This window comes from Drosophila suzukii, chromosome 2L (genome assembly GCF_043229965.1).
Source record: "Drosophila suzukii chromosome 2L, CBGP_Dsuzu_IsoJpt1.0, whole genome shotgun sequence".
NCBI lineage: Eukaryota > Metazoa > Arthropoda > Insecta > Diptera > Drosophilidae > Drosophila > Drosophila suzukii.
In genome coordinates, this window is record NC_092080.1 from 25,981,345 (window position 1) to 26,006,367 (window position 25,023).

The following is a 25,023-nucleotide window of genomic DNA, read 5'->3' on the forward strand; positions in this document are numbered from 1 at the left end:
GCTACAACGTTCGTGAACAAGAGAAAGGAACTTTCAATTTAAAACTTAGTACATTTCACTTGTCCAATTATCTTGTTAGGCCGTTAGCATTTTTTTCACATTGATTGCATTGATTTTAGCAGCTGTACCAGAGAATCTTAAAATGCAAGTCACAGAATGTTCGTGGACTAGCATTGCAGAAATTCGTTATCAATAGATGACCATGATTTAATAACTATACTATAAAGCTCCAGAATAAGTTCTTTAGATAAAAAAAAATTCAAATTGAACTTATATCACGAATTTGATTGGCAAATGGTATATTGAAAATGAAGTTCCTTTGGTAAAATGTGTTGTGGCCCTGAAAAGGGCCGTTTTGGATCTTTCTCCCCATACGCAGCAAGAGTAAATTACTTGGAGCTGGTGTACTTGGTGACAGCCTTGGTTCCCTCACTGACGGCGTGCTTGGCCAACTCTCCGGGCAGGAGCAGGCGAACAGCCGTTTGGATCTCCCGACTGGTTATGGTCGAGCGCTTGTTGTAGTGAGCCAGACGAGACGCCTCTGCAGCAATGCGCTCGAAGATATCATTCACAAAGCTGTTCATGATGCTCATCGCCTTCGACGAAATACCGGTGTCAGGGTGGACCTGCTTCAGGACCTTGTAAATGTAGATGGCGTAGCTCTCCTTCCTCTTGCGCTTCTTCTTCTTATCGGTCTTGGTGATGTTCTTCTGGGCTTTGCCAGCCTTCTTGGCTGCCTTTCCACTAGTTTTAGGCGGCATTATTCACTTCACTTATGATTTCACAAACACAACTCACTGATCATAATGGTGCCCAAGCGCGTTCATCTTTATACTTTTTTTCGAGCAATGTTTTCAGGTCTAAGGCACCCACCCCTAAATGAACGCGCAGGCAGACGCAAAAGTATAAATATGTGGCTACCCGGGGCTCGTCGAGCATTCGTTTTCAGTGTGTAAAGTGAACTAAGTGAAATACTCGTAAAGAAAAATGTCTGGTCGTGGAAAAGGTGGCAAAGTGAAGGGAAAGGCAAAGTCCCGCTCTAACCGTGCCGGTCTTCAGTTCCCAGTGGGCCGTATTCACCGTTTGCTCCGCAAGGGCAACTATGCCGAGCGAGTTGGGGCCGGCGCTCCAGTTTACCTGGCTGCTGTGATGGAATATCTGGCCGCTGAGGTTCTCGAATTGGCTGGCAATGCTGCTCGTGACAACAAGAAGACTAGGATTATTCCTCGTCATCTGCAGCTGGCCATCCGCAACGACGAGGAGTTGAACAAACTGCTCTCCGGCGTCACCATTGCCCAGGGTGGAGTGTTGCCCAACATCCAGGCTGTTCTGTTGCCCAAGAAGACCGAGAAGAAGGCTTAAACGTTTTAAATGCGGAGCCAATTACATACTTGTACATAAAAAACAAACCCAACCGTCCTTTTCAGGACGACCAAGTTTTTACCAAAGAAGTAAAGATTTTCCAATACGTATATCATATTATTAAAACAAGAAAATACGTTGAAATATCGATTGGGAAACAGAAGTAGGTTTTGTATATACGTTGGTCCTATAGCACTTGGTCAGATATAAGATCTGGAATATTCTAAGAAGTTCGTCGCCAAAAAGACGCATTTCCTTTAATGCTGTATCTGCAAGCGGTACAGCTTCTACAAAACACTAACCTGAACCTCCCATTTGAAATTTCATTTTGGTTTAATGCAATATGTATATGCAGTATCAACTTTCGAGTTCCCGGTCAGTAGGCCAATGAATCAAAAAATTATTTGAATTTTTTCTCCTTCGAAAATTTGAATGGTGGTCCTGAAAAGGACCGATTGCTGAATGAAGTACAAGCTGTACTAGTTTTTTAACCGCCGAAGCCGTGTAGGGTGCGGCCTTGCCTCTTCAAGGCGTACACAACATCCATGGCTGTGACAGTCTTCCTCTTGGCGTGTTCGGTGTAGGTGACGGCATCGCGGATAACGTTCTCCAAGAACACCTTCAGGACGCCACGTGTTTCCTCGTAAATGAGTCCCGAGATGCGCTTTACACCGCCGCGACGAGCCAAACGGCGGATTGCTGGCTTAGTGATACCCTGAATGTTATCCCGCAGCACTTTGCGATGACGCTTGGCGCCTCCTTTTCCCAAGCCTTTTCCTCCTTTACCGCGACCAGTCATAACTCACTATTTTCTACTTTTAACACACTGCACGAAACGAAAGTCACTGAAGAACTAATTCCTTATTTTCGACGAACTCTTATTTATACCTAAAACCCCAGAAACACGAGCGAGTCCGAACGATATGTGCGTCCCGCTCTTCGCTCTCCGCTCTCTGTTCGACAAATGAGATGCCCTCTTCTTCCCTCTCTTTTCAATCCTCCTCGTTTTTCTATATAAGTAGGTTGCAAATGCAGCTAACGTTTATTATGTTTTGAAACGTGAAGTGAACGTGAACAGCAGTGAACTCGAAAATGGCCCGTACCAAGCAAACCGCTCGGAAATCGACTGGTGGCAAGGCGCCACGCAAACAACTGGCTACTAAGGCCGCTCGCAAGAGCGCCCCAGCCACCGGAGGCGTGAAGAAGCCCCATCGGTATCGCCCTGGAACGGTTGCCCTGCGTGAGATCCGTCGATACCAGAAGAGTACCGAGCTCCTGATCCGCAAGCTGCCTTTCCAGCGTCTGGTGCGTGAAATCGCTCAGGACTTCAAGACTGACCTGCGATTCCAGAGCTCGGCGGTGATGGCTCTGCAGGAAGCTAGCGAGGCCTATCTGGTTGGCCTCTTTGAAGATACCAACTTGTGCGCCATTCATGCCAAGCGTGTCACCATCATGCCCAAAGACATCCAGTTGGCCCGTCGCATTCGCGGCGAGCGTGCTTAAGTGGCTGCCAATGCGCTAACATACTTTGTACAAATCGAGTAGTAGGGAAACGCGGGATCTGGGACAATTAGCATATTAATGGCCCCCGGCCCCCCCTCCCCCCCTCATTAACGTATGCGGGTTCTGGGACAATTAGCATAATCCAATAAATTAACTGATTTTAATGGGCTTTGAAGTCATAAAAATGTCGCGATCATGTCTATAAAGAGTATACTTAATTGCCCCCATCGCCCCCACATCCCCATGTGACAATATTGATCATGTATCCTTCCCCTCATTATGTGCAATTAATAGTCAGGTGAGAAAGGTCGCACAACCATAGTATCCAAAGGTTGTTATCTTAGAGGAACATATCCGATCATGTTGGGGAAAGGTGTGATCACGTACCCTTTTGCCTCATTATCACAGGTGTTGCTGTGCACGTGTGAAAGGTCGCACACCCAAAGTATTCAAAGATGGTTATCTTAGAGGAACATGTCCGATCATGTTGGGGAATAATGTTTCCTATGATTGTAAAACTAATTTAGAAATCAAAAGAACCCCAATAAAATAAATCTCACAAGTTAATGATTCTCAGATGTGGAATATTTTCAAATACACATTTTTGTTTCCGCCCCAGAACGTTTAACTGGTAAATTGTCTAAGATTCTCTCCTTTCCACAAATGGGTCATAAACATGTCATAAAAGGGATTCAAGCAAGAGCTACCCGAACATGCGCACCTGTCAATTACCTGACCGCAATAAAAGGGACACATGCACAACCCAGAAGGCGCACGCTCATTGACAAGATCATGGGCCTCACGCCAACGACCTCATACGAGCTCATACGACGTTCCCATAATAGGGGTTGAAATCACGACCGCGCAACAGCTCGCAAGTAGCCGACATATCTCAGTCAAGGAAATATTTTCCATTCTCCGTACCTGTAATTTTAACTCGAAATAAAAAGTCAGAAGTTTATTTTGTAGCATAATAATACATTTATTCACTTATTTTGGTATTGCGAACATTTTTGTTATACATAGAAATTAATTTTCTACTTTGATTCCGGCGATTTGCATAGAAGAAGCAGGCGCACGTTTCCGACGTCATTTCTGGATTACAAAATGTAAAGTGTTCACCATAATTCGTAGTTTTGAGGTCATGTCCACCTCGATTCATGAACATAGTTTTTGTGTTTAGAAGGTATTGAAAATGCTGACCAATTATCTCTCCTTTAAATTGTTCAATAAATTGGTCAATTTCCTCATGAAACTTAATTTGGTTAATTTTGTTTTCTTGCACATCCTTACACATCTAGTCTCAACTTTAAAATGATGTATAACAATTATTTTATTGTTTTGGAGCTACTTTTAAAAAATGTCAAAATAATGTATGCATTGTTTAGAGCACAAACCCCGTCCTTAAGGTGTGTTTCACAATAGGGAAACCGGTTTCCTTTAAACCTGTTTAATGACGGACAGCCCATTTTCTCTATATTAATGAGCTGACGACTCCCAAAATACTTCTGTAGAAATCGTTTCTTTTCCACACCTTTACAAATAATTTGTTTTCTGCTTGTAATTGTCCTTAGATACTTTCGAGCTTGTGGAAAACTGTTCTCTCCATCGTTCCAAAAAATTTTGTGATGTGTATTGGTTAACCAAATTGCAGTCTTTCGAGATTTTGTATTTAGCAAAGTAAAATCATATGGTGGTTCTATTAAAATACTATTATTCAAGTTTGGATCTTTTTCGAATACAATTCCAATTTCCTTTAAAATAAAATTATTATTATTATCAAAGAAACCTTGAACATCAATCGAAACAGTATCATTCAACATTTTTCTAATGTTAAACAACTCGTTGTACTAGTCCGTTTAATGGGTTATATTCAACTAAACGGTCATGTATGAGGAGACAGTAAGCTTGGGTATTTTCATGACTTGGTGTCTTCAGTTCTATTGAAATTCTCACATCAATAGGACCAGTTTTCACTGATTCGTTTTGATATGAAAGATCAACCACAATAATAGGGGCCTTCAATTTAAATTCATTTGGGGTCAAAAATGGTTGTGATTCACGATTATAGTAACTAGACTGAAATCTTGTATACATTTCATATAGGTGAGCATACTGATTCTTACTAAAATCAACATTCAGATTATCATATGGATATGACTCTGAATTCAAGTGAACTTTCAAGTTTGATAAGTTATTTGTGATAAGTTCTCCATTTAGTGTAAATCCAATTATAGCAAATCTTGGTTTTTCGCGGTTAGCCGACAATTTCACATTCCAGCTGTGTTGACTTCCATACCCCAATTTGGGGTTAACATATGAATCCCAACTCCGGAATGCGATTGGTAGGTTTACACCACTTTTAATAATATCGTACATCTTAATTTTTGCAAAATCGCTCGGAGTTACATGTGGAATTTTCCAGGTTATATTCGTCATTTCCAACTTAAAAGTTTGTTCATTTCTGGTTTGTTCAAACACATCACCAAGATTCTTAGTTAGCATCAACACTAGTTCGTGTTTACAATTTAACAAAACTTTTTTATAATCCTCAGCAAATCCCAATAAATTTTTTAATGGTACAGAAAAGTTAAAGTGGGGTCCCGTAGATATTTCGTCCCCACTGCTCCATCCGGAATTTAATAGATTTTGACTTTGAAGATTATCCAGAGATATATAATTTTTTAGGGTTGTAGTCATACCGACAAATCGTGTTTTATCAATCTCACATCCATTTATTTCGTACTTAATTTCATCCAAAAAGTAAGCCATACAATTATTTTTAAAAAAAGTGGTAACATTTTCAGTTGTAGGTCCATTCGGTGAATCTTTTCTAATAATTCCTTGAAAATTAAGGTAACTTTCGTGAGGAAGCACGTACAAGTCTTGATTTTGAATAGTAATTCGAATTTCATCGTTTGGCTTAAATGTTTGATTATACGATGAATAAGTGTGAAACTCTTTCTTCGAAATACTCTCATCTGAGTAAACCTTTTCTCGAACATTTAAAATTTCGTTCATTGTTTTCCTTTCCACCTTTTATATTATACTCGAAGCTTCAAGCCTAACGACTTTAAAAATAGTTTGTTTTTCAAAGTAAGTGAGCTTCTTTTTACTTTTGATCCTCTTTCTATAGCTTTACAATTAGTAATGCTTGGCTGAGGACTTAAGCTACGTCTTTTATTATAAATAATCATTCTATTAACCGAATGTGCATGCGAATCGAAACGTTTTCACCACGTAAATTCACCAAATCACCGTTTTGATCAACTATGCGTATAGCTAGTGTGCTTATTTCGTCACAGTTGATTGGTAAATAAATTAGGTTATGTGGTGTCACTGTCATTTTATACCCAGGCGGAACATTAATGCCAAACTCATGTAATGTATGATTCGGTGTATTATCTACATATGAACCGCTGATTATATTACATTCCAAACGAATTGTATTAATTTTTAATATGTTCACGGTCTGATCTGATCGATAGGTTTTTGTAGGATGTGGTTCTAGTACTTTTTGATGGAAACCAAACAGCTGTCCAACCGATCTTTCCTTATTAAAGTAAACTGATTCTCGCATGGTAGTTATTTCAACTTGAAGTGTATTATTATTACTTTGAATTTTAAATGTATTTTCCAGGTTATAGTCTTTTAGTTTATTGTAAATGAAATCGGTGATATCATTCAATTCATATGATCCAGTTGGAATTGTAATAACCTTGTCACCGATGTGGAAGAGGTTATTTTTTTCATCAATATTTGGAATCGAATTATACATATTAAAATCGATAAGAGCGCACTCATATCGACCATTCAATTCGATAGGTGGAAAAAAGTTTGTATTTATAATGGAACTATTTCCATTCAAGGATAATGCAAGTGATCTAGACATATTGAAATCTCTTGATAAACTGTGGGATTGTAAGTATCTAACCAAGCTTTATATTGAAATTACTCCTTAAATCATAATAAATTGATCAAATCCTTTTCTGTATCTTCCGTTATCCATTTCGTTATCCTTGCTAATTAATAGGAATCCGTGCTTGTCCTCCCAACATTTTTGACAAATTTTCACAAATGTTTCATAATTCATATCAGTGTTAATATGGTCCCGATATATATGCCGCATATTTAAATCATCTTGCTTAAACATTATAATAAAGTTGGCATTGTCACGAATCAGATGTTTAGGTATATGACTATACGTTTGACATAAATAAAAAGAGTCGATATTTTTATGTCGACCCATACAAAAATAAGATCTTATGTTATCTTGTTTTTCACAAGCTACGTCATCGAATATCATAATGGAATTGTTTTTAGCTTCACTGGGGTCTAGTACACCCTCATTATGGGAGAATGTATGATATCCCATTCCTTTAATCGGTTTGATTAATTTCTCCAAGTACTCATATTTAGGTTGATATAAACTTTTTGAAAATATATAAACATTTTCGAATTTTAATCCATTAGGACTCTCTATTAGACTTAACATAATATTAGTTTTACCACAATTCGAAGGCCCAACAATTAGAGCCCTTATTGTGTTCGGTAAGAGAGCACTATGTCGTGGCGGTAGATTTTTCTCGTTTTCATCGTTAATATTTCTAACTACAATTTTTTGTTTCTGACTTATTAAACGCATCTTTTAACCTAATGTACCTCATTCAATGAGAAATCTTTGATGATTAAACATCAATAAAATGGGGAAACGTTTTTATAATCGCATCAGTCGTATTTTTAATTGTAAACACGGTGGTGGTCTTGTCGATAAGCTAATTAATACATTACCGTTTGAAGCCCATATTCCGGGATATAATTTTTGTGGACCGGGTACAAAGTTACAGAAACGGTTGGAACGTGGTGATCAAGGAATAAACCCATTGGATGAAGCTTGCAAAGAGCACGATATCGCATATTCTCAAAACAAGGCATTAAGTGAACGACATAGGGCAGACTCCATATTAATTGACAAAGCCTGGTCGCGTGTCAAGGCACCAGATAGCAGTCTTGGTGAAAGAGCAGCAGCATACTTTGTTACAAATATAATGAAAGCCAAGAAAAAATTTGGTATGGGATTGAATAAAACGGAAAAGAAAGGAAGGAAAAAGATATTGAAGAATAAAATGAAGAAGACAAACCTTTCGACTGTAATTAATGCTGCTACTAAGACATTAAAAAAACAAAAACCATTAGACATTATGAGTGCAATTAAAGTTGCATGTAAATCAATTCATCAATCAATGGGTTCTAAGAAAAATGTTAAAGTACCTCGTGTAATTAATGTACCCAAAATTGGAGGTTTTCTACCAATCGTGCCGATCTTGACAGCCCTCAGCGCTCTTGGTAGTTTAGCAAGTGGTAGTGCAGCAATTGCAAAAACAATTAACAATGCGAGAATGGCTAAGGAAGATATGGAGGAGAAAAAACGTCACAATAGGAAAATTGAAAGTGTTGCTGTAGGAGAAGGATTATATCTCAAGCCCTATAGAAAGGGTTATGGTTTCTTTCTTAAGCCCTATAGTAAGGGGAAAGGAATTAAGAAGCGAAAAAACTAATTTCTCTGCTACCCAATAGACCACTATCAAATATCGACATTATACATTTTGCTAGGAAATATATCCCACATTTTAGAGGGGTGTTTATGAGAGATCTACTCCCAGAAGCACCAAAAAGTAGGGAGTGTGGTATAGTAAACTTAGATAATTCCCGATCAAGTGGTACACATTGGGTTGCATATAATAAAAATAAAAATAATATACATTATTTCGACAGTTTTGGAAATCTTCAGCCACCTAGAGAAGTTGTGAAATACTTGGGACATAGAATACAATACAACTACGATAGAGTTCAAGATTTTGATACATACAACTGTGGACACCTGTGCCTCGCTTTTCTACTTTCTTTCGTAGAAAATGTGGAGTCAAAACCGGTATATTTAAATGGTTAATTTACATTTGGGGGGTTGAAAATCAATGTATGGGTACGTGTATGTGTGAACTCTGTATGGTATAAAAAGTGGACCTGCACGCGTTCAAATTCACAGTCTAAGTTTCTACTTCACATCGAACGTCATCTAGAGGACAAGAATTTTTGATCATTCTTAACAAAAAAGCCTATAACTGCTCATAACAGCTCAAAACAGTTGGTGACCAGCTTATAACAACTAGTAAACAACTAGTTAACAGCTACTAAACAGATAATAACCATCTAATAACAGCTATTAACCAGCTAAAACAAGTAGTAAGCAACTACGAAACAAGTACTGAACAACTGCTAAACAGGTAGTAAATATCAAAATACAGCTAAAAACAACGTGGAACAACTGTATCAAGTCCAAAAAACTCAACAACCATCATGAATCAGGAAAACCAGATGAACATTGTAGTTAAAGAGTTCAATAAATTTAATAAAAAGACACTGCTATCGAAGACAAGGATGCCTGAAAATGTAAGATTCCCGATCCTCAAGGCGGAGCGCAAAACAACAAAGGTTGGAGAATCTATTGCTCTCGAGTTGGAGGAGCACATTCTGTACATGCCGGAAAGGTACACCTGTCTTCAAGATGATATCATCAATGAAATGGTTGATGGAAAATTTAATATTTATAAAAGTAATGACAATTTGTATTTAGAAATAAGTCAGTAATCATTAAAAAGATTGAGATTTTAAGAATATAACAATAAATACACTTTTTAAAATATAATCAAGAAAATGTATCGAATCTTTTTTTTATTCGGAAATGGTATATAAATATTACAGATCTTGGCGTTCCCTAAACAGTATTTGTTTAGTAACTGAGGAGTGACTACATGAATTTCGGAAATTTTAAATCTTTCACCTATAAAGTTTGAACAATATACTACAATGAATATTTTGTCACAGTTAACCAAAGCTAGATTTGCTTTGAAGCGAAAATTCGATGATCTCAAACAAGTCAAAAATCATACGAATTTACAATTGGAGGAAACTTTTAAACCTATTACTGAACCCTTACATGAACTTGTTAAGGAAAATAAAAAACAAAAGATTTCTAATGTAAAAGATAGTATAAAAGTAAAGCGTGAAATGAAGCAAATTAAGAAATACGATGATGATGAGAGAGAGCTTGACGATTTCTACTTTACAACTAATGAGAAAGATCCGCAGTCTAATCGAAACATAACTCCACCAAGGTCTTTCGATGATAGTGATTCCTATAATCAATTCTTTTCACAAACGAATATAGAGGAAGATATAGAAGAAGAGAAAAAGGAGACGGAAAAGAGTGAAGAAGAAGGGACAACACCTTTACCAATGTATACAGGAGAGGCCGATATGGGTGTGGATGCAGAGCTAGAAGATAATAACACTAGTTATAATTATGATTTTAATATCAGTAATTTGACCAGAGGAAATGTGTTGGATAAGGGTTATGGACCTAAAAAAAACGCAAACAATTCATTAACTTTGGGAGATAAAGAATTAAAAATTAAAAATAATAAAATAACATTTTCTAGTGGAATGAGTTGTGATCTGACTCCTGGTCTGTACTCTCTAATTTTTCTTAGTAAACCTGAAAACTATGATGATCAAGACTTGAAAATGTATAAAAAAATTATTTTAGAAACGAATATACATAGAGTAGGCTTTAAACCTAATAACAGAATCAAGGGTACACGAGCATACAAATATAGCCATATTATTAAGAAGTTGATAGACAAAGATTTCAGTCCTACAACGTCTACTCCACTTCGCTCAAAAACAGGCTTTGGTTACATGACACTTCAGAAATCAAATCCAAACTATGTATATTGGAATGATGTAAATGAGTTAGTCGAACGATTGGAAATTTTAGTAGCATCAAAAGGAGCGGGTAACACCAGCCACAACAACGAAATTTTTTCAATATTAGAGGAATTGCGTGAAGAAAGGATTATATATTAATGAGTATAAATAGGAAGGACAAATATGTTTTACATTTATAAACATCATGTCTGTCGACAAGTTTGGACATTTTTCTGTTGATAAGGAACGATCAGAAAATTTGAAAAGACGTGTTAATTCTACTGAGGGATTATTCATCGATGAGGACGGTAATCTAAATGCTCAAAATAAACGTATCAAAAACGGATCTAAGCCTTTAGACAACAATGATCCAGCAACGAAACAATATACTGATGAGATCCTCGGAAAGTTAAGAGAATATTTAAGAAAAATTATAACTCAAAATGTTAATCGTCGACTCACAAAAATTTCAACCTTAGAAAATAAAATTGAATTGAATAGTAAGAGGGCAGACAGCGCTGACCAAATTTTTGCCAAAATTCTGGAAAAGATTAAAACCATTGAGGACTATATATTTAAATATGTAACAAAACCGATATCATTACCGAAAAAAACCACAATTGAGTTAGAAGGTGTTGCTTTTCAGCCTATTAGAAGAATATGATTAAGCGAGAAATCGTAAATGAGTTGCACGGACCATCTCGAAAAAACTTTCAACGAAGACGAGTTATTACAAGGGGTATAAACGATCTGTGGCAAGCAGATTTGGTTGAAATGGGAGCCTTTTCAAAATCTAATGATGGGTACCGATACTTGTTGACTGTTATAGACACATTTTCGAAATATGCTTGGGGTGAGGCATTAAAATCCAAAAATGCAAATGATGTTTCCCAAGCCATGGAGAGAATATTTAAATCGGGTCATGGAACACCAAGAAACCTGCAAACTGATGATGGCACTGAATTCTTTAATTCCAAATTTAAGGTATTAATGAAAAGTTATAGGATAAATCATTATTCAACCTTCAGGACTCTAAAAGCATCAATAGTTGAACGTTTCAATAGAACTCTTAAAGAGTTAATGTGGCGTGAGTTTAGTTTCAATGGAAAATATAAGTGGATAGATATGTATAAACAATTAATTAACAAATATAATAATAGAGAGCATAGAACAATAAAAATGAGTCCAAGTAAAGTCAATTCTTCCAATGAAAAACAAATATTACAAACATCGTATAATCACCTGAAAATATTTGTTGCAAGTAAATTCCGTAAGGGGGACCACGTTCGTATCAGTAAATATAAACATGTCTTTGAGAAAGGGTATACACCAAACTATACAACTGAAATCTTTAAAATTAGAAAGGTGAAGAATACATACCCTAAAACATACTTACTTGAAGATTTAGATGGTAGCCCGATTCAGGGCGGATTCTATAAAGAAGAACTGAAAAAAACACGATTTCCCCACACATACCTAGTTGAAAAAATTGTAAGGCGAAAAGGAAATAAGGTTTTGGTTAAGTGGCTTGGGTTTTCAAAGACTAGCTGGATAAACAAGGAAAACATTTTGTAGTATAATAAATGATTTATTTAATTAATTTTTATTTACATATTATCTTATCTTATATTAAGTTTAATATTAATATTTTTTTACAATGTTTTAAATGAAAATTAAATATAATAAAAATACTTTTTACAAACTCAAAATCATTTTCATTTATATTTTCCAAAGTCTCGATCATAATAAAACATCTCCAATTCAACTGATTTATAAAATAGTTCTTTTTCAATATGTTCCTTTTGAAATTTAAGGCTATCTAATGATTCTCCATCGTTCACATAATTATTTTGTATCATCTCACCCAAGCAAAATGAATTTGATTCTAGCCATTCAACATTTTCTAAAATGTCTTTTTCAATTAATCTCTGATGTTTTATTGATGTCGTACCATGGTCTTCATTACTTAACTCTAAAAATTGTGTTTCATTAACATTACGTTTTCTTTTGTTATCTTTGCCACAAAGAATTTTTTTATTTACTTTAACTGTAGTTATTTTATGTGCTTTTGATCTAAACATTGTTCTATTACCATATAGTGAGGCCCCAGTTAATAAAACGTTTTTATAGTCTTCGATTGTAAGATTTCGTGTACTCACTCCCTTTGCTTTATTATGTGAAGATTTAACTTGATCTATTCTATAACAATAAACCTTTGAGCACAGACCTACAAATTCTGTCATGAGTTTACCGTTAAGCTCATCTTTAAAAAACCCTAAACTTTTTTTGTTAACTCTTTTAAAGTTATATAGATTAATTCTTTCGTCTGAATAGTCCGAAGTATCAAATTTTGCTTCAAGATCATTACGAATATCTTTATAAAAATCTTCAGTTTTTATTGTATAGATAAATGAATCAGTATCCATATAATTTAAGAGTAACTTTTCCTGAAACTTTGGCTTCATATATTGATAGTGAAAATCATACATTTTCCATTTCGATAAGTCTAATACTGCAAATCCTAAATACATTGGCTTATTAAATAGAACGGACAATCTTTTCATTTGAATTGCATAGAAATTATCATTTATTTTAGTTGCACTATGAAAATTTGATTTTGAAATTAAAGTTTTGGCACAATGTGCTTTTCGTCCAGTCTTCGAGCTATCCGGAGCTTCCCATGTACTAACAAGCTTAATATCGACCCTGCGCTCGGGATCTTCCATTGTTTTTCCGTAAACAGAATTATTCATTAATTTAAAAAAATCTTTTTCAAATTTATTTTTTGCATTTTGCCTATGTAAAGTATTTAGATCAATGTACTTCTTTAACCAAGGCTTTTGTAAAAACTGAACACCTCTATGGATCTTTTTCAATACTAACCCATTCTGTATACATTGTTGCAAATTCCGATAATGTATTACATAATTTTTCTTATTTCCCAGGTCAGCAATTAATTTTTTTACCTTATCCTCTTTTGAGGCCAGACAGTTTGACGGACAAAATGGAAGATCATTATGAAGATCATGTAAACGGTATGGATATATTAAGTCCACTTCCAAAAAATAACCGTATTTGCTATCGATTGGAATATTATTAATATCAAAATTGTCTATATCTGTGGTAGACATCCACTTAAAATCTTTATATGGTAAAGGTTGTGACATTGCCCAACCATACAAGTTATTCGCATCCACATACATTAAAAATGAAGACTCCTTCGAGGAATCATAATCTGACAAATATTTGTTATTTGCTTTTGTATATCTATGACAACATTGAACTAAACCACCTCGAATGCTACTTTGAATAAATCTATACATATCTATATCTGTCAGCAATTCAAGTTGAATATTTGTAGATTTTAACATTGCCTCCCAAGATAGACCTGGTGTCGTAAAATACTGAGCTGGGTCAAGTGAATAAATTTGCATACAAATTTTTCGGAAGTTTTCAAAAATGTCGGTTAAAAGAAATACATCAGTTTTTAAATATAATTCTAAATAATCTTTAAGAGTGGAACAAGAGAAATGCGACCAAACTTCAAGAGCTTGATCATAATCTTCCTGAGAGCATTCCCTTTCCGTTAAATTACTATAGAATGCTTCCCTTGGTGGGAGGGAAGTTTCCTCGAGTCTACTAGCGGAGTCTAAATATTCATAGGGAAATATACCCTTCTTACGCATTAGTCCAAATTCTATATCATCACTGAAAAATGATTTAACAGTGTTCAATTGATCATCAACTAAATTAGAAGCTAGGGTGTCTAAACTTGATGGCATAAATCTATATGTATCGAGAAAACGAATTTCAAAACTATTTCCACTTAAACTTTTTATTTTCTTTGAGACAGAAATATAGTTTTCCTTATTTATTGGTATTACGGAAATTTCACCGGGAATCTTTCCCAACTCTTGAATAAATAAATGACAGTCGTATTTCGAAAAATTATGAAAAAATACTGGTATGAATTTGTTAACTTTATAATCCAAGTTACACTTAGAGTGGGCTGCACCTCTAAAGCGACCTGTGAAATGACAATGATCTCTAACCCTATCAGTCCCTAAATCTTTCTGACAAATAGAACAACTCAATGAATTATCAAATATTTCCTGTCATCCAAAGTCATTCTAATAGGAACTATTTTATTTAAGTAGTCATCACTCAATTTACTTAAATTTTTTATCAATGAATCTAAAAGACTCCCGAATTTTTCCCTGTTTCTAAAACAAATTTATCTAGTCTAGAATCAAAAGCACACTTTATATAATACGCATATGATATTGGAATATGCTCATTAATATTAAATAATTTGGGGCTCACTTCAAGATTTTTCGGATCCAGAATGCATTCAAAATCCGCGTAGACAACAAATGGAACTTGAAGCTGATGTTGAACTTGGGTAAATTCCAGTGTGTTGTTCTGGGGGAAATCAAAGCCCATTTAAAACAATAATGATCATTTTCGTTACAAACGTTAACTATTGCTTTTTTCGTTAAAAGGAAACGAGGTAGTGGTATGAAAGATGAACCAGCCATCGGTGTATAATGATTCACATTCATTTCCAAGCGAATCAATTTTATAAGAGACCATCCACTATCTCTCTCTTGAAATTCTTGTGTTTTTGAAATTATTTCCATGGTATGTTCATGGAAGATATTTTCTAAGTCAGAATCTTTATTCATGATCGTCATTTTACTTTGAAAACTTTTCATATCAATTTCTTCAGATTCTTCTTTAAAAAGTATATACTCTGCAAACAGTTCAAAGTTTACTTTTGCTGAAGTATAACTTTCTAACAGAATGCTGAGATGAGGTAGCAGGGACAATCCAGCTTCACTCAAGAAACTCTCTGGTAAGATCAAGTCCGATCCATCGTTTACATACATGTAATGTAGTATTCTTCCCTTGAATCCCTCAGAAATTTTTTTGACTCTTCCGTCAAGGGGTTGAATTGCATTTCGCTTATGCAACTCCGAACGGACATGATTTGCCCACTTATTCTTTAGCAAGAAACACTTGCAGGATTGACAAAACTGATTTTGGTTATTCATTTTTATTTTATTCGTTTTGGTAAAATTCTTTTTTCACAATCACTTTTTTCACTTTTACTCAAGTTGTGCTTGACGTAGCAGAGTATCCCACTTCAAGACTATTTTTGGTAGACTAACTATTGTCCTCGATCATTTATAGTGTTTGAAGTGGGCGTGTACGATAATATTGAAGATGAGAGGTGCATACTTAAGATTTTTTTAAATTCAAAAACTAAGGTAATTCTAGTAGGTTATATCGACTATTCATTGGTTAGAAGAGATGAGAAGTATTGATTTTGAAAAATATTTGATACATGTGTAACCAATCGGACACCATCAAATCGATAAAGGAGACACAAAATCATAGAATTAAGGAGAATGTTGGTTAGAAGAGGTCGCACATACTTTGCTGCAGGTGGGAAAGGAAAGGTCATTTTTTATACACACCATCATACTCAGGTAGCCAATAGGGGACAGTTTGGAAAAAATCATTTCGAGTTTGGGAAAAAACAAAGATTTTCATTTGTTGAATTTCGAGAATGCACATTTTTGGGTAAAAGAAGAGGAAAAATCAAAGATTTTCATTTGTTGAATTTCGAGAATGCATATTTTTGGGTAAAAGAAGAAGATGAAAACCTCTATAAAATTTTCTTATAAATTGTGTAAGCATATTTAAAAGGGTAAGACGAGATTGTTGACTTAGATAGACAACATGCATTCAGTTAAAATAAATAACTTTCTGAATGTATTTGACGGAATTCTGTTTAATGCACACTATGTACGGCTCCAGTTCATACAATCCAAACTCTTTGAATGTGAACGAGGTAACATGAAAACATCAATTCATGGAAATCATATGGACACCTGCGTGTGGAGCAATGATGCAGCCACTGAGGGAGTTGATACTTGTGTATGCCATCGAATTTCGGATTACAAAAGGGAGGCACTCAACATTATGAATAAATACTATAATCTAGAAAAAAGAATGAAAATGATTAAATAACATAATAAAACATGTTCGCAGTACCAAAATAAACTTCTGACTTTTTATTTCGAGTTGAAATTACAGGTACGGAGAATGGAAAATATTTCCTTGACTGAGATATGTCGGCTACTTGCGAGTTGTTGCGCGGTCGTGATTTCAACCCCTATTATGGGAACGTCGTATGAGGTCGTATGAGGTCGTTGGCGTGAGGCCCACGATCTTGTCAATGAGCGTGCGCCTTCTGGGTTGTGCATGTGTCCCTTTTATTGCGGTCAGGTAATTGACAGGTGCGCATGTTCGGGTAGCTCTTGCTTGAATCCCTTTTATGACATGTTTATGACCCATTTGTGGAAAGGAGAAATTCTTAGACAATTTACCAGTTAAACGTTCTGGGGCGGAAACAAAAATGTGTATTTGAAAATATTCCACATCTGAGAATCATTAACTTGTGAGATTTATTTTATTGGGGTTCTTTTGATTTCTAAATTAGTTTTACAATCATAGGAAACATTATTCCCCAACATGATCGGACATGTTCCTCTAAGATAACCACCTTTCACACGTGCACAGCAACACCTGTGATAATGAGGCAAAAGGGTACGTGATCACACCTTTCCCCAACATGATCGGATATGTTCCTCTAAGATAACAACCTTTGGATACTATGGTTGTGCGACCTTTCTCACGTGCACCTTTCTCACCTGACTATTAATTGCACATAATGAGGGGAAGGATACATGATCAATATTGTCACATGGGGATGTGGGGGCGATGGGGGCAATTAAGTATACTCTTTATAGACATGATCGCGACATTTTTATGACTTCAAAGCCCATTAAAATCAGTTAATTTATTGGATTATGCTAATTGTCCCAGAACCCGCATACGTTAATGAGGGGGGGAGGGGGGGCCGGGGGCCATTAATATGCTAATTGTCCCAGAACCCGCGTTTCCCTACTACTAAATCGGTCCTTTTCAGGACCACAAATTTCAATCAATGAGATACTAATTTTTATCTGCAGGCTTCAACCTTAAAATAAAGAAATTAACTTTTCGTCCCGTTCCTTCGTAAGTGAAATTATTAATTGTTTGTAACTTTTAGTGATTTGATAAAATTAATAAATAGTCGGAACTCGTCGTTCGATTAGGATTGGGTGGGGTTTTTAATGTGATGGAGCTGCTATGCGGCAAGGATGGTCAAGACTTTCAAGCATCAGACAAAAACTAAACAAAAATTAGCTAGGCTAATGAATCTATTTGCTTAATAAAACAAAAACAGAATAAAAAATAAATTTTTTACATTGTCTTTTTAATGCTAAGTGCAACCTCCACGATATTTATATATATGGGTCACAAAATAAACTGTTAATAGGTATATATATTCCAGAAATTATATATCGTATTTTGTAATATCAGATTTATTTAATAGAATAGATTCAATTTGACTGTTGTACTTTTAATTTTATCACGTTTTTGAAAAAATTTCATTACTAATGTCGGCATGTTTTTAGAACGAGAGGGTTTTGTGGGACTACCACGATCAACATTAGACATTTAAGCACCAACAAAAAATCGAAAAACTTTTAAACGCTATCTGAAAATAAATCATATGCGTTAATGAATGCATAATGTTTTATAAAAAACAAGAAAAATATTATTAAGTATACTTTTTACATTTTTTTCTTAAATATTAACTCGAGTGCGGCCTCAATGGGATTCATATATGAAACACAAATTAGCAAAATTTGTAAAAACTGTTTATAAACATGCATCCAAAGCTGGATTGTCTTAAGCAAAGACATGATATATCTAAGAAAACATCATATAAATACAATATTTTAAATTATTTATATTTTTAACAGTCAGAAATCGATTGCCGAAAGTAGTCTGATAGCCAACTTTGTACATAGCCAAGGGACAACTTGGAACATGAATTAAAATACCTAAACTAAAGATAAGTAAATTTAATTGTAGTACTTATTTAAGTAAAAGGTTCAAATTTATTTTTTCATTAGCAAGTTACAAAATATTTCTAAGAAATCATATTTTAAAATGGGTTTTTAAAAAAATTGCTCATGTTACGAATGTCTATGTTGAAGTTGATTCGGCAATAAAAGGTTGCAAAAACCAGATACTAACGTTTTGAAAACATTACCTACTTAATAGATTATTTAAGAATGTAAAACAATAAAATGATTATTACATTTTAGGATCTTAAGCACTAAAAACAAGAAAATATGTCTGCACTTCAAACAAACATTAGCAGAGCAAATGCCTGATGCCAGACGCACAGTTAAAGTGCTCTCCTCCTCGATTCTCATCCGAACGAAGGAGGTTGGCAATAAGCGCGCGGGCCATTTTCTATACGAAAAAGTGTATTTTAGTGAAGAAAAATGTCTGAATCTGCAGTTGCAAAAAGGCTGCTGCCCCGCCATCGCATCCGCCAACTCAACAAATGGTGGACGCATCCATCAAGAATTTGAAGGAACGTGGCGGCTCATCGCTTCTGGCAATCAAGAAATACATCACTGCCACCCATAAATGCGATGCCCAGAAGCTTGTTCCATTCATCAAGAAATACTTGAAATCGGCCGTGGTAAATGGAAAGCTGATCCAAACAAAGGGAAAGGGGGCGTCTGGCTCATTTAAACTGTCGGCCTCCGCCAAGAAGGATCCGAAGCCGAAGCCTGCGTCTGCTGAGAAGAAGGTGAAAAGCAAGAAGGTAGCCGTCAAGAAGACCGGATCCACCGCCAAGAAAGCTGCCGCCGGAGCTGACGACAAGAAGCCCAAGGCTAAGAAGGCTGTTGCCACCAAAAAGACCGCAGAGAAGAAGAAAACCGAGAAGGCGAAGGCCAAGGATGCCAAGAAAACTGGAACCGTAAAGGCGAAGCCAGCAGCAGCGAAGGCCAAGTCGACCGCAGCGAAGGCAAAGGCGGCGAAAGCACCAAAGGCCAAGCCAGCGGCGTCTGTTAAGCCTAAAAAGGCTGTGAAGAAAGCAGCTGCTCCTGCTACTGCTAAAAAGCCGAAAGCCAAAACTACGGCGGCCAAGAAGTAAATTGTGCAAAAGTACAGTACCTGGTACCTGCTCGCAATCGCTATTTTATATTTCGAAATCTGAAATTAGTTTAAATAAGCCCTTTTCAGGGCTACAACGTTCGTGAACAAGAGAAAGGAACTTTCAATTTAAAACTTAGTACATTTCACTTGTCCAATTATCTTGTTAGGCCGTTAGCATTTTTTTCACATAAGTGTGGCTGCATTGATTTTAGCAGCTGTACCAGAGAATCTTAAAATGCAAGTCACAGAATGTTCGTGGACTAGCATTGCAGAAATTCGTTATCAATAAATGACCATGATTTAATAACTATACTATAAAGCTCCAGAATAAGTTCTTTAGATAAAAAAAAATTCAAATTGAACTTATATCACGAATTTGATTGGCAAATGGTATATTGAAAATGAAGTTCCTTTGGTAAAATGTGTTGTGGCCCTGAAAAGGGCCGTTTTGGATCTTTCTCCCCATACGCAGCAAGAGTAAATTACTTGGAGCTGGTGTACTTGGTGACAGCCTTGGTTCCCTCACTGACGGCGTGCTTGGCCAACTCTCCGGGCAGGAGCAGGCGAACAGCCGTTTGGATCTCCCGACTGGTTATGGTCGAGCGCTTGTTGTAGTGAGCCAGACGAGACGCCTCTGCAGCAATGCGCTCGAAGATATCATTCACAAAGCTGTTCATGATGCTCATCGCCTTCGACGAAATACCGGTGTCAGGGTGGACCTGCTTCAGGACCTTGTAAATGTAGATGGCGTAGCTCTCCTTCCTCTTGCGCTTCTTCTTCTTATCGGTCTTGGTGATGTTCTTCTGGGCTTTGCCAGCCTTCTTGGCTGCCTTTCCACTAGTTTTCGGCGGCATTATTCACTTCACTTATGATTTCACAAACACAACTCACTGATCATAATGGTGCCCAAGCGCGTTCATCTTTATACTTTTTTTCGAGCAATGTTTTCAGGTCTAAGGCACCCACCCCTAAATGAACGCGCAGGCAGACGCAAAAGTATAAATATGTGGCTACCCGGGGCTCGCCGAGCATTCGTTTTCAGTGTGTAAAGTGAACTAAGTGAAATACTCGTAAAGAAAAATGTCTGGTCGTGGAAAAGGTGGCAAAGTGAAGGGAAAGGCAAAGTCCCGCTCTAACCGTGCCGGTCTTCAGTTCCCAGTGGGCCGTATTCACCGTTTGCTCCGCAAGGGCAACTATGCCGAGCGAGTTGGGGCCGGCGCTCCAGTTTACCTGGCTGCTGTGATGGAATATCTGGCCGCTGAGGTTCTCGAATTGGCTGGCAATGCTGCTCGTGACAACAAGAAGACTAGGATTATTCCTCGTCATCTGCAGCTGGCCATCCGCAACGACGAGGAGTTGAACAAACTGCTCTCCGGCGTCACCATTGCCCAGGGTGGAGTGTTGCCCAACATCCAGGCTGTTCTGTTGCCCAAGAAGACCGAGAAGAAGGCTTAAACGTTTTAAATGCGGAGCCAATTACATACTTGTACATAAAAAACAAACCCAACCGTCCTTTTCAGGACGACCAAGTTTTTACCAAAGAAGTAAAGATTTTCCAATACGTATATCATATTATTAAAACAAGAAAATACGTTGAAATATCGATTGGGAAACAGAAGTAGGTTTTGTATATGCGTTGGTCCTATAGCACTTGGTCAGATATAAGATCTGGAATATTCTAAGAAGTTCGTCGCCAAAAAGACGCATTTCCTTTAATGCTGTATCTGCAAGCGGTACAGCTTCTACAAAACACTAACCTGAACCTCCCATTTGAAATTTCATTCTGGTTTAATGCAATATGTATATGCAGTATCAACTTTCGAGTTCCCGGTCAGTAGGCCAATGAATCAAAAAATTATTTGAATTTTTTCTCCTTCGAAAATTTGAATGGTGGTCCTGAAAAGGACCGATTGCTGAATGAAGTACAAGCTGTACTAGTTTTTTAACCGCCGAAGCCGTATAGGGTGCGGCCTTGCCTCTTCAAGGCGTACACAACATCCATGGCTGTGACAGTCTTCCTCTTGGCGTGTTCGGTGTAGGTGACGGCATCGCGGATAACGTTCTCCAAGAACACCTTCAGGACGCCACGTGTTTCCTCGTAAATGAGTCCCGAGATGCGCTTTACACCGCCGCGACGAGCCAAACGGCGGATTGCTGGCTTAGTGATACCCTGAATGTTATCCCGCAGCACTTTGCGATGACGCTTGGCGCCTCCTTTTCCCAAGCCTTTTCCTCCTTTACCGCGACCAGTCATAACTCACTATTTTCTACTGTTAACACACTGCACGAAACGAAAGTCACTGAAGAACTAATTCCTTATTTTCGACGAACTCTTATTTATACCTAAAACCCCAGAAACACGAGCGAGTCCGAACGATATGTGCGTCCCGCTCTTCGCTCTCCGCTCTCTGTTCGACAAATGAGATGCCCTCTTCTTCCCTCTCTTTTCAATCCTCCTCGTTTTGCTATATAAGTAGGTTGCAAATGCAGCTAACGTTTATTGTGTTTTGAAACGTGAAGTGAACGTGAACAACAGTGAACTCGAAAATGGCCCGTACCAAGCAAACCGCTCGGAAATCGACTGGTGGCAAGGCGCCACGCAAACAACTGGCTACTAAGTCCGCTCGCAAGAGCGCCCCAGCCACCGGAGGCGTGAAGAAGCCCCATCGGTATCGCCCTGGAACGGTTGCCCTGCGTGAGATCCGTCGATACCAGAAGAGTACCGAGCTCCTGATCCGCAAGCTGCCTTTCCAGCGTCTGGTGCGTGAAATCGCTCAGGACTTCAAGACTGACCTGCGATTCCAGAGCTCGGCGGTGATGGCTCTGCAGGCAGCTAGCGAGGCCTATCTGGTTGGCCTCTTTGAAGATACCAACTTGTGCGCCATTCATGCCAAGCGTGTCACCATCATGCCCAAAGACATCCAGTTGGCCCGTCGCATTCGCGGCGAGCGTGCTTAAGTGGCTGCCAATGCGCTAACATACTTTGTACAAATCGGTCCTTTTCAGGACCACAAATTTCAATCAATGAGATACTAATTTTTATCTGCAGGCTTCAACCTTAAAATAAAGAAATTAACTTTTCGTCCCGTTCCTTCGTAAGTGAAATTATTAATTGTTTGTAACTTTTAGTGATTTGATAAAATTAATAAATAGTCGGAACTCGTCGTTCGATTAGGATTGGGTGGGGTTTTTAATGTGATGGAGCTGCTATGCGGCAAGGATGGTCAAGACTTTCAAGCATCAGACAAAAACTAAACAAAAATTAGCTAGGCTAATGAATCTATTTGCTTAATAAAACAAAAACAGAATAAAAAATAAATTTTTTATATTGTCTTTTTAATGCTAAGTGCAACCTCCACGATATTTATATATATGGGTCACAAAATAAACTGTTGTTAGGTATATATATTCCAGAAATTATATATCGTATTTTGTAATATCAGATTTATTTAATAGAATAGATTCAATTTGACTGTTGTACTTTTAATTTTATCACGTTTTTGAAAAAATTTCATTACTAATGTCAGCATGTTTTTAGAACGAGAGGGTTTTGTGGGACTACCACGATCAACATTAGACATTTAAGCACCAACAAAAAATCGAAAAACTTTTAAACGCTATCTGAAAATAAATCATATGCGTTAATGAATGCATAATGTTTTATAAAAAACAAGAAAAATATTATTAAGTATACTTTTTACATTTTTTTCTTAAATATTAACTCGAGTGCGGCCTCAATGGGATTCATATATGAAACACAAATTAGCAAAATTTGTAAAAACTGTTTATAAACATGCATCCAAAGCTGGATTGTCTTAAGCAAAGACATGATATATCTAAGAAAACATCATATAAATACAATATTTTAAATTATTTATATTTTTAACAGTCAGAAATCGATTGCCGAAAGTAGTCTGATAGCCAACTTTGTACATAGCCAAGGGACAACTTGGAACATGAATTAAAATACCTAAACTAAAGATAAGTAAATTTAATTGTAGTACTTATTTAAGTAAAAGGTTCAAATTTATTTTTTCATTAGCAAGTTACAAAATATTTCTAAGAAATCATATTTTAAAATGGGTTTTTAAAAAAATTGCTCATGTTACGAATGTCTATGTTGAAGTTGATTCGGCAATAAAAGGTTGCAAAAACCAGATACTAACGTTTTGAAAACATTACCTACTTAATAGATTATTTAAGAATGTAAAACAATAAAATGATTATTACATTTTAGGATCTTAAGCACTAAAAACAAGAAAATATGTCTGCACTTCAAACAAACATTAGCAGAGCAAATGCCTGATGCCAGACGCACAGTTAAAGTGCTCTCCTCCTCGATTCTCATCCGAACGAAGGAGGTTGGCAATAAGCGCGCGGGCCATTTTCTATACGAAAAAGTGTATTTTAGTGAAGAAAAATGTCTGAATCTGCAGTTGCAAAAAGGCTGCTGCCCCGCCATCGCATCCGCCAACTCAACAAATGGTGGACGCATCCATCAAGAATTTGAAGGAACGTGGCGGCTCATCGCTTCTGGCAATCAAGAAATACATCACTGCCACCCATAAATGCGATGCCCAGAAGCTTGTTCCATTCATCAAGAAATACTTGAAATCGGCCGTGGTAAATGGAAAGCTGATCCAAACAAAGGGAAAGGGGGCGTCTGGCTCATTTAAACTGTCGGCCTCCGCCAAGAAGGATCCGAAGCCGAAGCCTGCGTCTGCTGAGAAGAAGGTGAAAAGCAAGAAGGTAGCCGTCAAGAAGACCGGATCCACCGCCAAGAAAGCTGCCGCCGGAGCTGACGACAAGAAGCCCAAGGCTAAGAAGGCTGTTGCCACCAAAAAGACCGCAGAGAAGAAGAAAACCGAGAAGGCGAAGGCCAAGGATGCCAAGAAAACTGGAACCGTAAAGGCGAAGCCAGCAGCAGCGAAGGCCAAGTCGACCGCAGCGAAGGCAAAGGCGGCGAAAGCACCAAAGGCCAAGCCAGCGGCGTCTGTTAAGCCTAAAAAGGCTGTGAAGAAAGCAGCTGCTCCTGCTACTGCTAAAAAGCCGAAAGCCAAAACTACGGCGGCCAAGAAGTAAATTGTGCAAAAGTACAGTACCTGGTACCTGCTCGCAATCGCTATTTTATATTTCGAAATCTGAAATTAGTTTAAATAAGCCCTTTTCAGGGCTACAACGTTCGTGAACAAGAGAAAGGAACTTTCAATTTAAAACTTAGTACATTTCACTTGTCCAATTATCTTGTTAGGCCGTTAGCATTTTTTTCACATAAGTGTGGCTGCATTGATTTTAGCAGCTGTACCAGAGAATCTT

The 25,023-nt window shown here is 37.1% G+C and overlaps 10 protein-coding genes across 10 annotated transcripts; 6 read left to right on the plus strand and 4 right to left on the minus strand.

The window, feature by feature from the left end:
- Positions 1-357: 357 nt before the first annotated feature.
- Positions 358-761, minus strand: LOC139352449 (histone H2B). The gene has a single exon (XM_070994556.1). The coding sequence runs from the start codon at positions 759-761 to the stop codon at positions 390-392; it is 372 nt and encodes a 123-aa protein (XP_070850657.1). The 3' UTR covers positions 358-389.
- A 226-nt stretch (positions 762-987) lies between these two features.
- LOC139352293 (histone H2A) lies at positions 988-1,362 on the plus strand. Its single transcript, XM_070994372.1, has one exon. The coding sequence runs from the start codon at positions 988-990 to the stop codon at positions 1,360-1,362; it is 375 nt and encodes a 124-aa protein (XP_070850473.1).
- Positions 1,363-1,849: 487 nt separating this feature from the next.
- Positions 1,850-2,161, minus strand: LOC139352567 (histone H4-like). Its single transcript, XM_070995174.1, has one exon. The coding sequence runs from the start codon at positions 2,159-2,161 to the stop codon at positions 1,850-1,852; it is 312 nt and encodes a 103-aa protein (XP_070851275.1).
- Positions 2,162-2,454: 293 nt separating this feature from the next.
- On the plus strand, positions 2,455-2,865 carry LOC139352294 (histone H3). Its single transcript, XM_070994373.1, has one exon. It carries the CDS (start codon positions 2,455-2,457, stop codon positions 2,863-2,865), a length of 411 nt encoding a protein of 136 aa, XP_070850474.1.
- A 16,240-nt stretch (positions 2,866-19,105) lies between these two features.
- Positions 19,106-19,705, plus strand: LOC139352295 (histone H1-like). The gene has a single exon (XM_070994375.1). The coding sequence runs from the start codon at positions 19,106-19,108 to the stop codon at positions 19,703-19,705; it is 600 nt and encodes a 199-aa protein (XP_070850476.1).
- Positions 19,706-20,189: 484 nt separating this feature from the next.
- Positions 20,190-20,561, minus strand: LOC139352296 (histone H2B). The gene has a single exon (XM_070994376.1). The coding sequence runs from the start codon at positions 20,559-20,561 to the stop codon at positions 20,190-20,192; it is 372 nt and encodes a 123-aa protein (XP_070850477.1).
- Positions 20,562-20,787: 226 nt separating this feature from the next.
- LOC139352297 (histone H2A) lies at positions 20,788-21,162 on the plus strand. Its single transcript, XM_070994377.1, has one exon. The coding sequence runs from the start codon at positions 20,788-20,790 to the stop codon at positions 21,160-21,162; it is 375 nt and encodes a 124-aa protein (XP_070850478.1).
- A 487-nt stretch (positions 21,163-21,649) lies between these two features.
- On the minus strand, positions 21,650-21,961 carry LOC139352559 (histone H4). The gene has a single exon (XM_070995148.1). The coding sequence runs from the start codon at positions 21,959-21,961 to the stop codon at positions 21,650-21,652; it is 312 nt and encodes a 103-aa protein (XP_070851249.1).
- A 293-nt stretch (positions 21,962-22,254) lies between these two features.
- Positions 22,255-22,665, plus strand: LOC139352298 (histone H3-like). The gene has a single exon (XM_070994378.1). It carries the CDS (start codon positions 22,255-22,257, stop codon positions 22,663-22,665), a length of 411 nt encoding a protein of 136 aa, XP_070850479.1.
- A 1,524-nt stretch (positions 22,666-24,189) lies between these two features.
- Positions 24,190-24,789, plus strand: LOC139352299 (histone H1-like). The gene has a single exon (XM_070994379.1). It carries the CDS (start codon positions 24,190-24,192, stop codon positions 24,787-24,789), a length of 600 nt encoding a protein of 199 aa, XP_070850480.1.
- The last annotated feature ends 234 nt before the right edge of the window (positions 24,790-25,023 follow it).

What these genes read in the sequence shown, in the direction of transcription:
- LOC139352449 (XM_070994556.1), bottom strand. Translation starts at nt 761, where the DNA reads ATGCCGCCTAAAACTAGTGGAAAGGCAGCCAAGAAGGCTGGCAAAGCC.
- LOC139352293 (XM_070994372.1), top strand. Translation starts at nt 988, where the DNA reads ATGTCTGGTCGTGGAAAAGGTGGCAAAGTGAAGGGAAAGGCAAAGTCC.
- LOC139352567 (XM_070995174.1), bottom strand. Translation starts at nt 2,161, where the DNA reads ATGACTGGTCGCGGTAAAGGAGGAAAAGGCTTGGGAAAAGGAGGCGCC.
- LOC139352294 (XM_070994373.1), top strand. Translation starts at nt 2,455, where the DNA reads ATGGCCCGTACCAAGCAAACCGCTCGGAAATCGACTGGTGGCAAGGCG.
- LOC139352295 (XM_070994375.1), top strand. Translation starts at nt 19,106, where the DNA reads ATGGTGGACGCATCCATCAAGAATTTGAAGGAACGTGGCGGCTCATCG.
- LOC139352296 (XM_070994376.1), bottom strand. Translation starts at nt 20,561, where the DNA reads ATGCCGCCGAAAACTAGTGGAAAGGCAGCCAAGAAGGCTGGCAAAGCC.
- LOC139352297 (XM_070994377.1), top strand. Translation starts at nt 20,788, where the DNA reads ATGTCTGGTCGTGGAAAAGGTGGCAAAGTGAAGGGAAAGGCAAAGTCC.
- LOC139352559 (XM_070995148.1), bottom strand. Translation starts at nt 21,961, where the DNA reads ATGACTGGTCGCGGTAAAGGAGGAAAAGGCTTGGGAAAAGGAGGCGCC.
- LOC139352298 (XM_070994378.1), top strand. Translation starts at nt 22,255, where the DNA reads ATGGCCCGTACCAAGCAAACCGCTCGGAAATCGACTGGTGGCAAGGCG.
- LOC139352299 (XM_070994379.1), top strand. Translation starts at nt 24,190, where the DNA reads ATGGTGGACGCATCCATCAAGAATTTGAAGGAACGTGGCGGCTCATCG.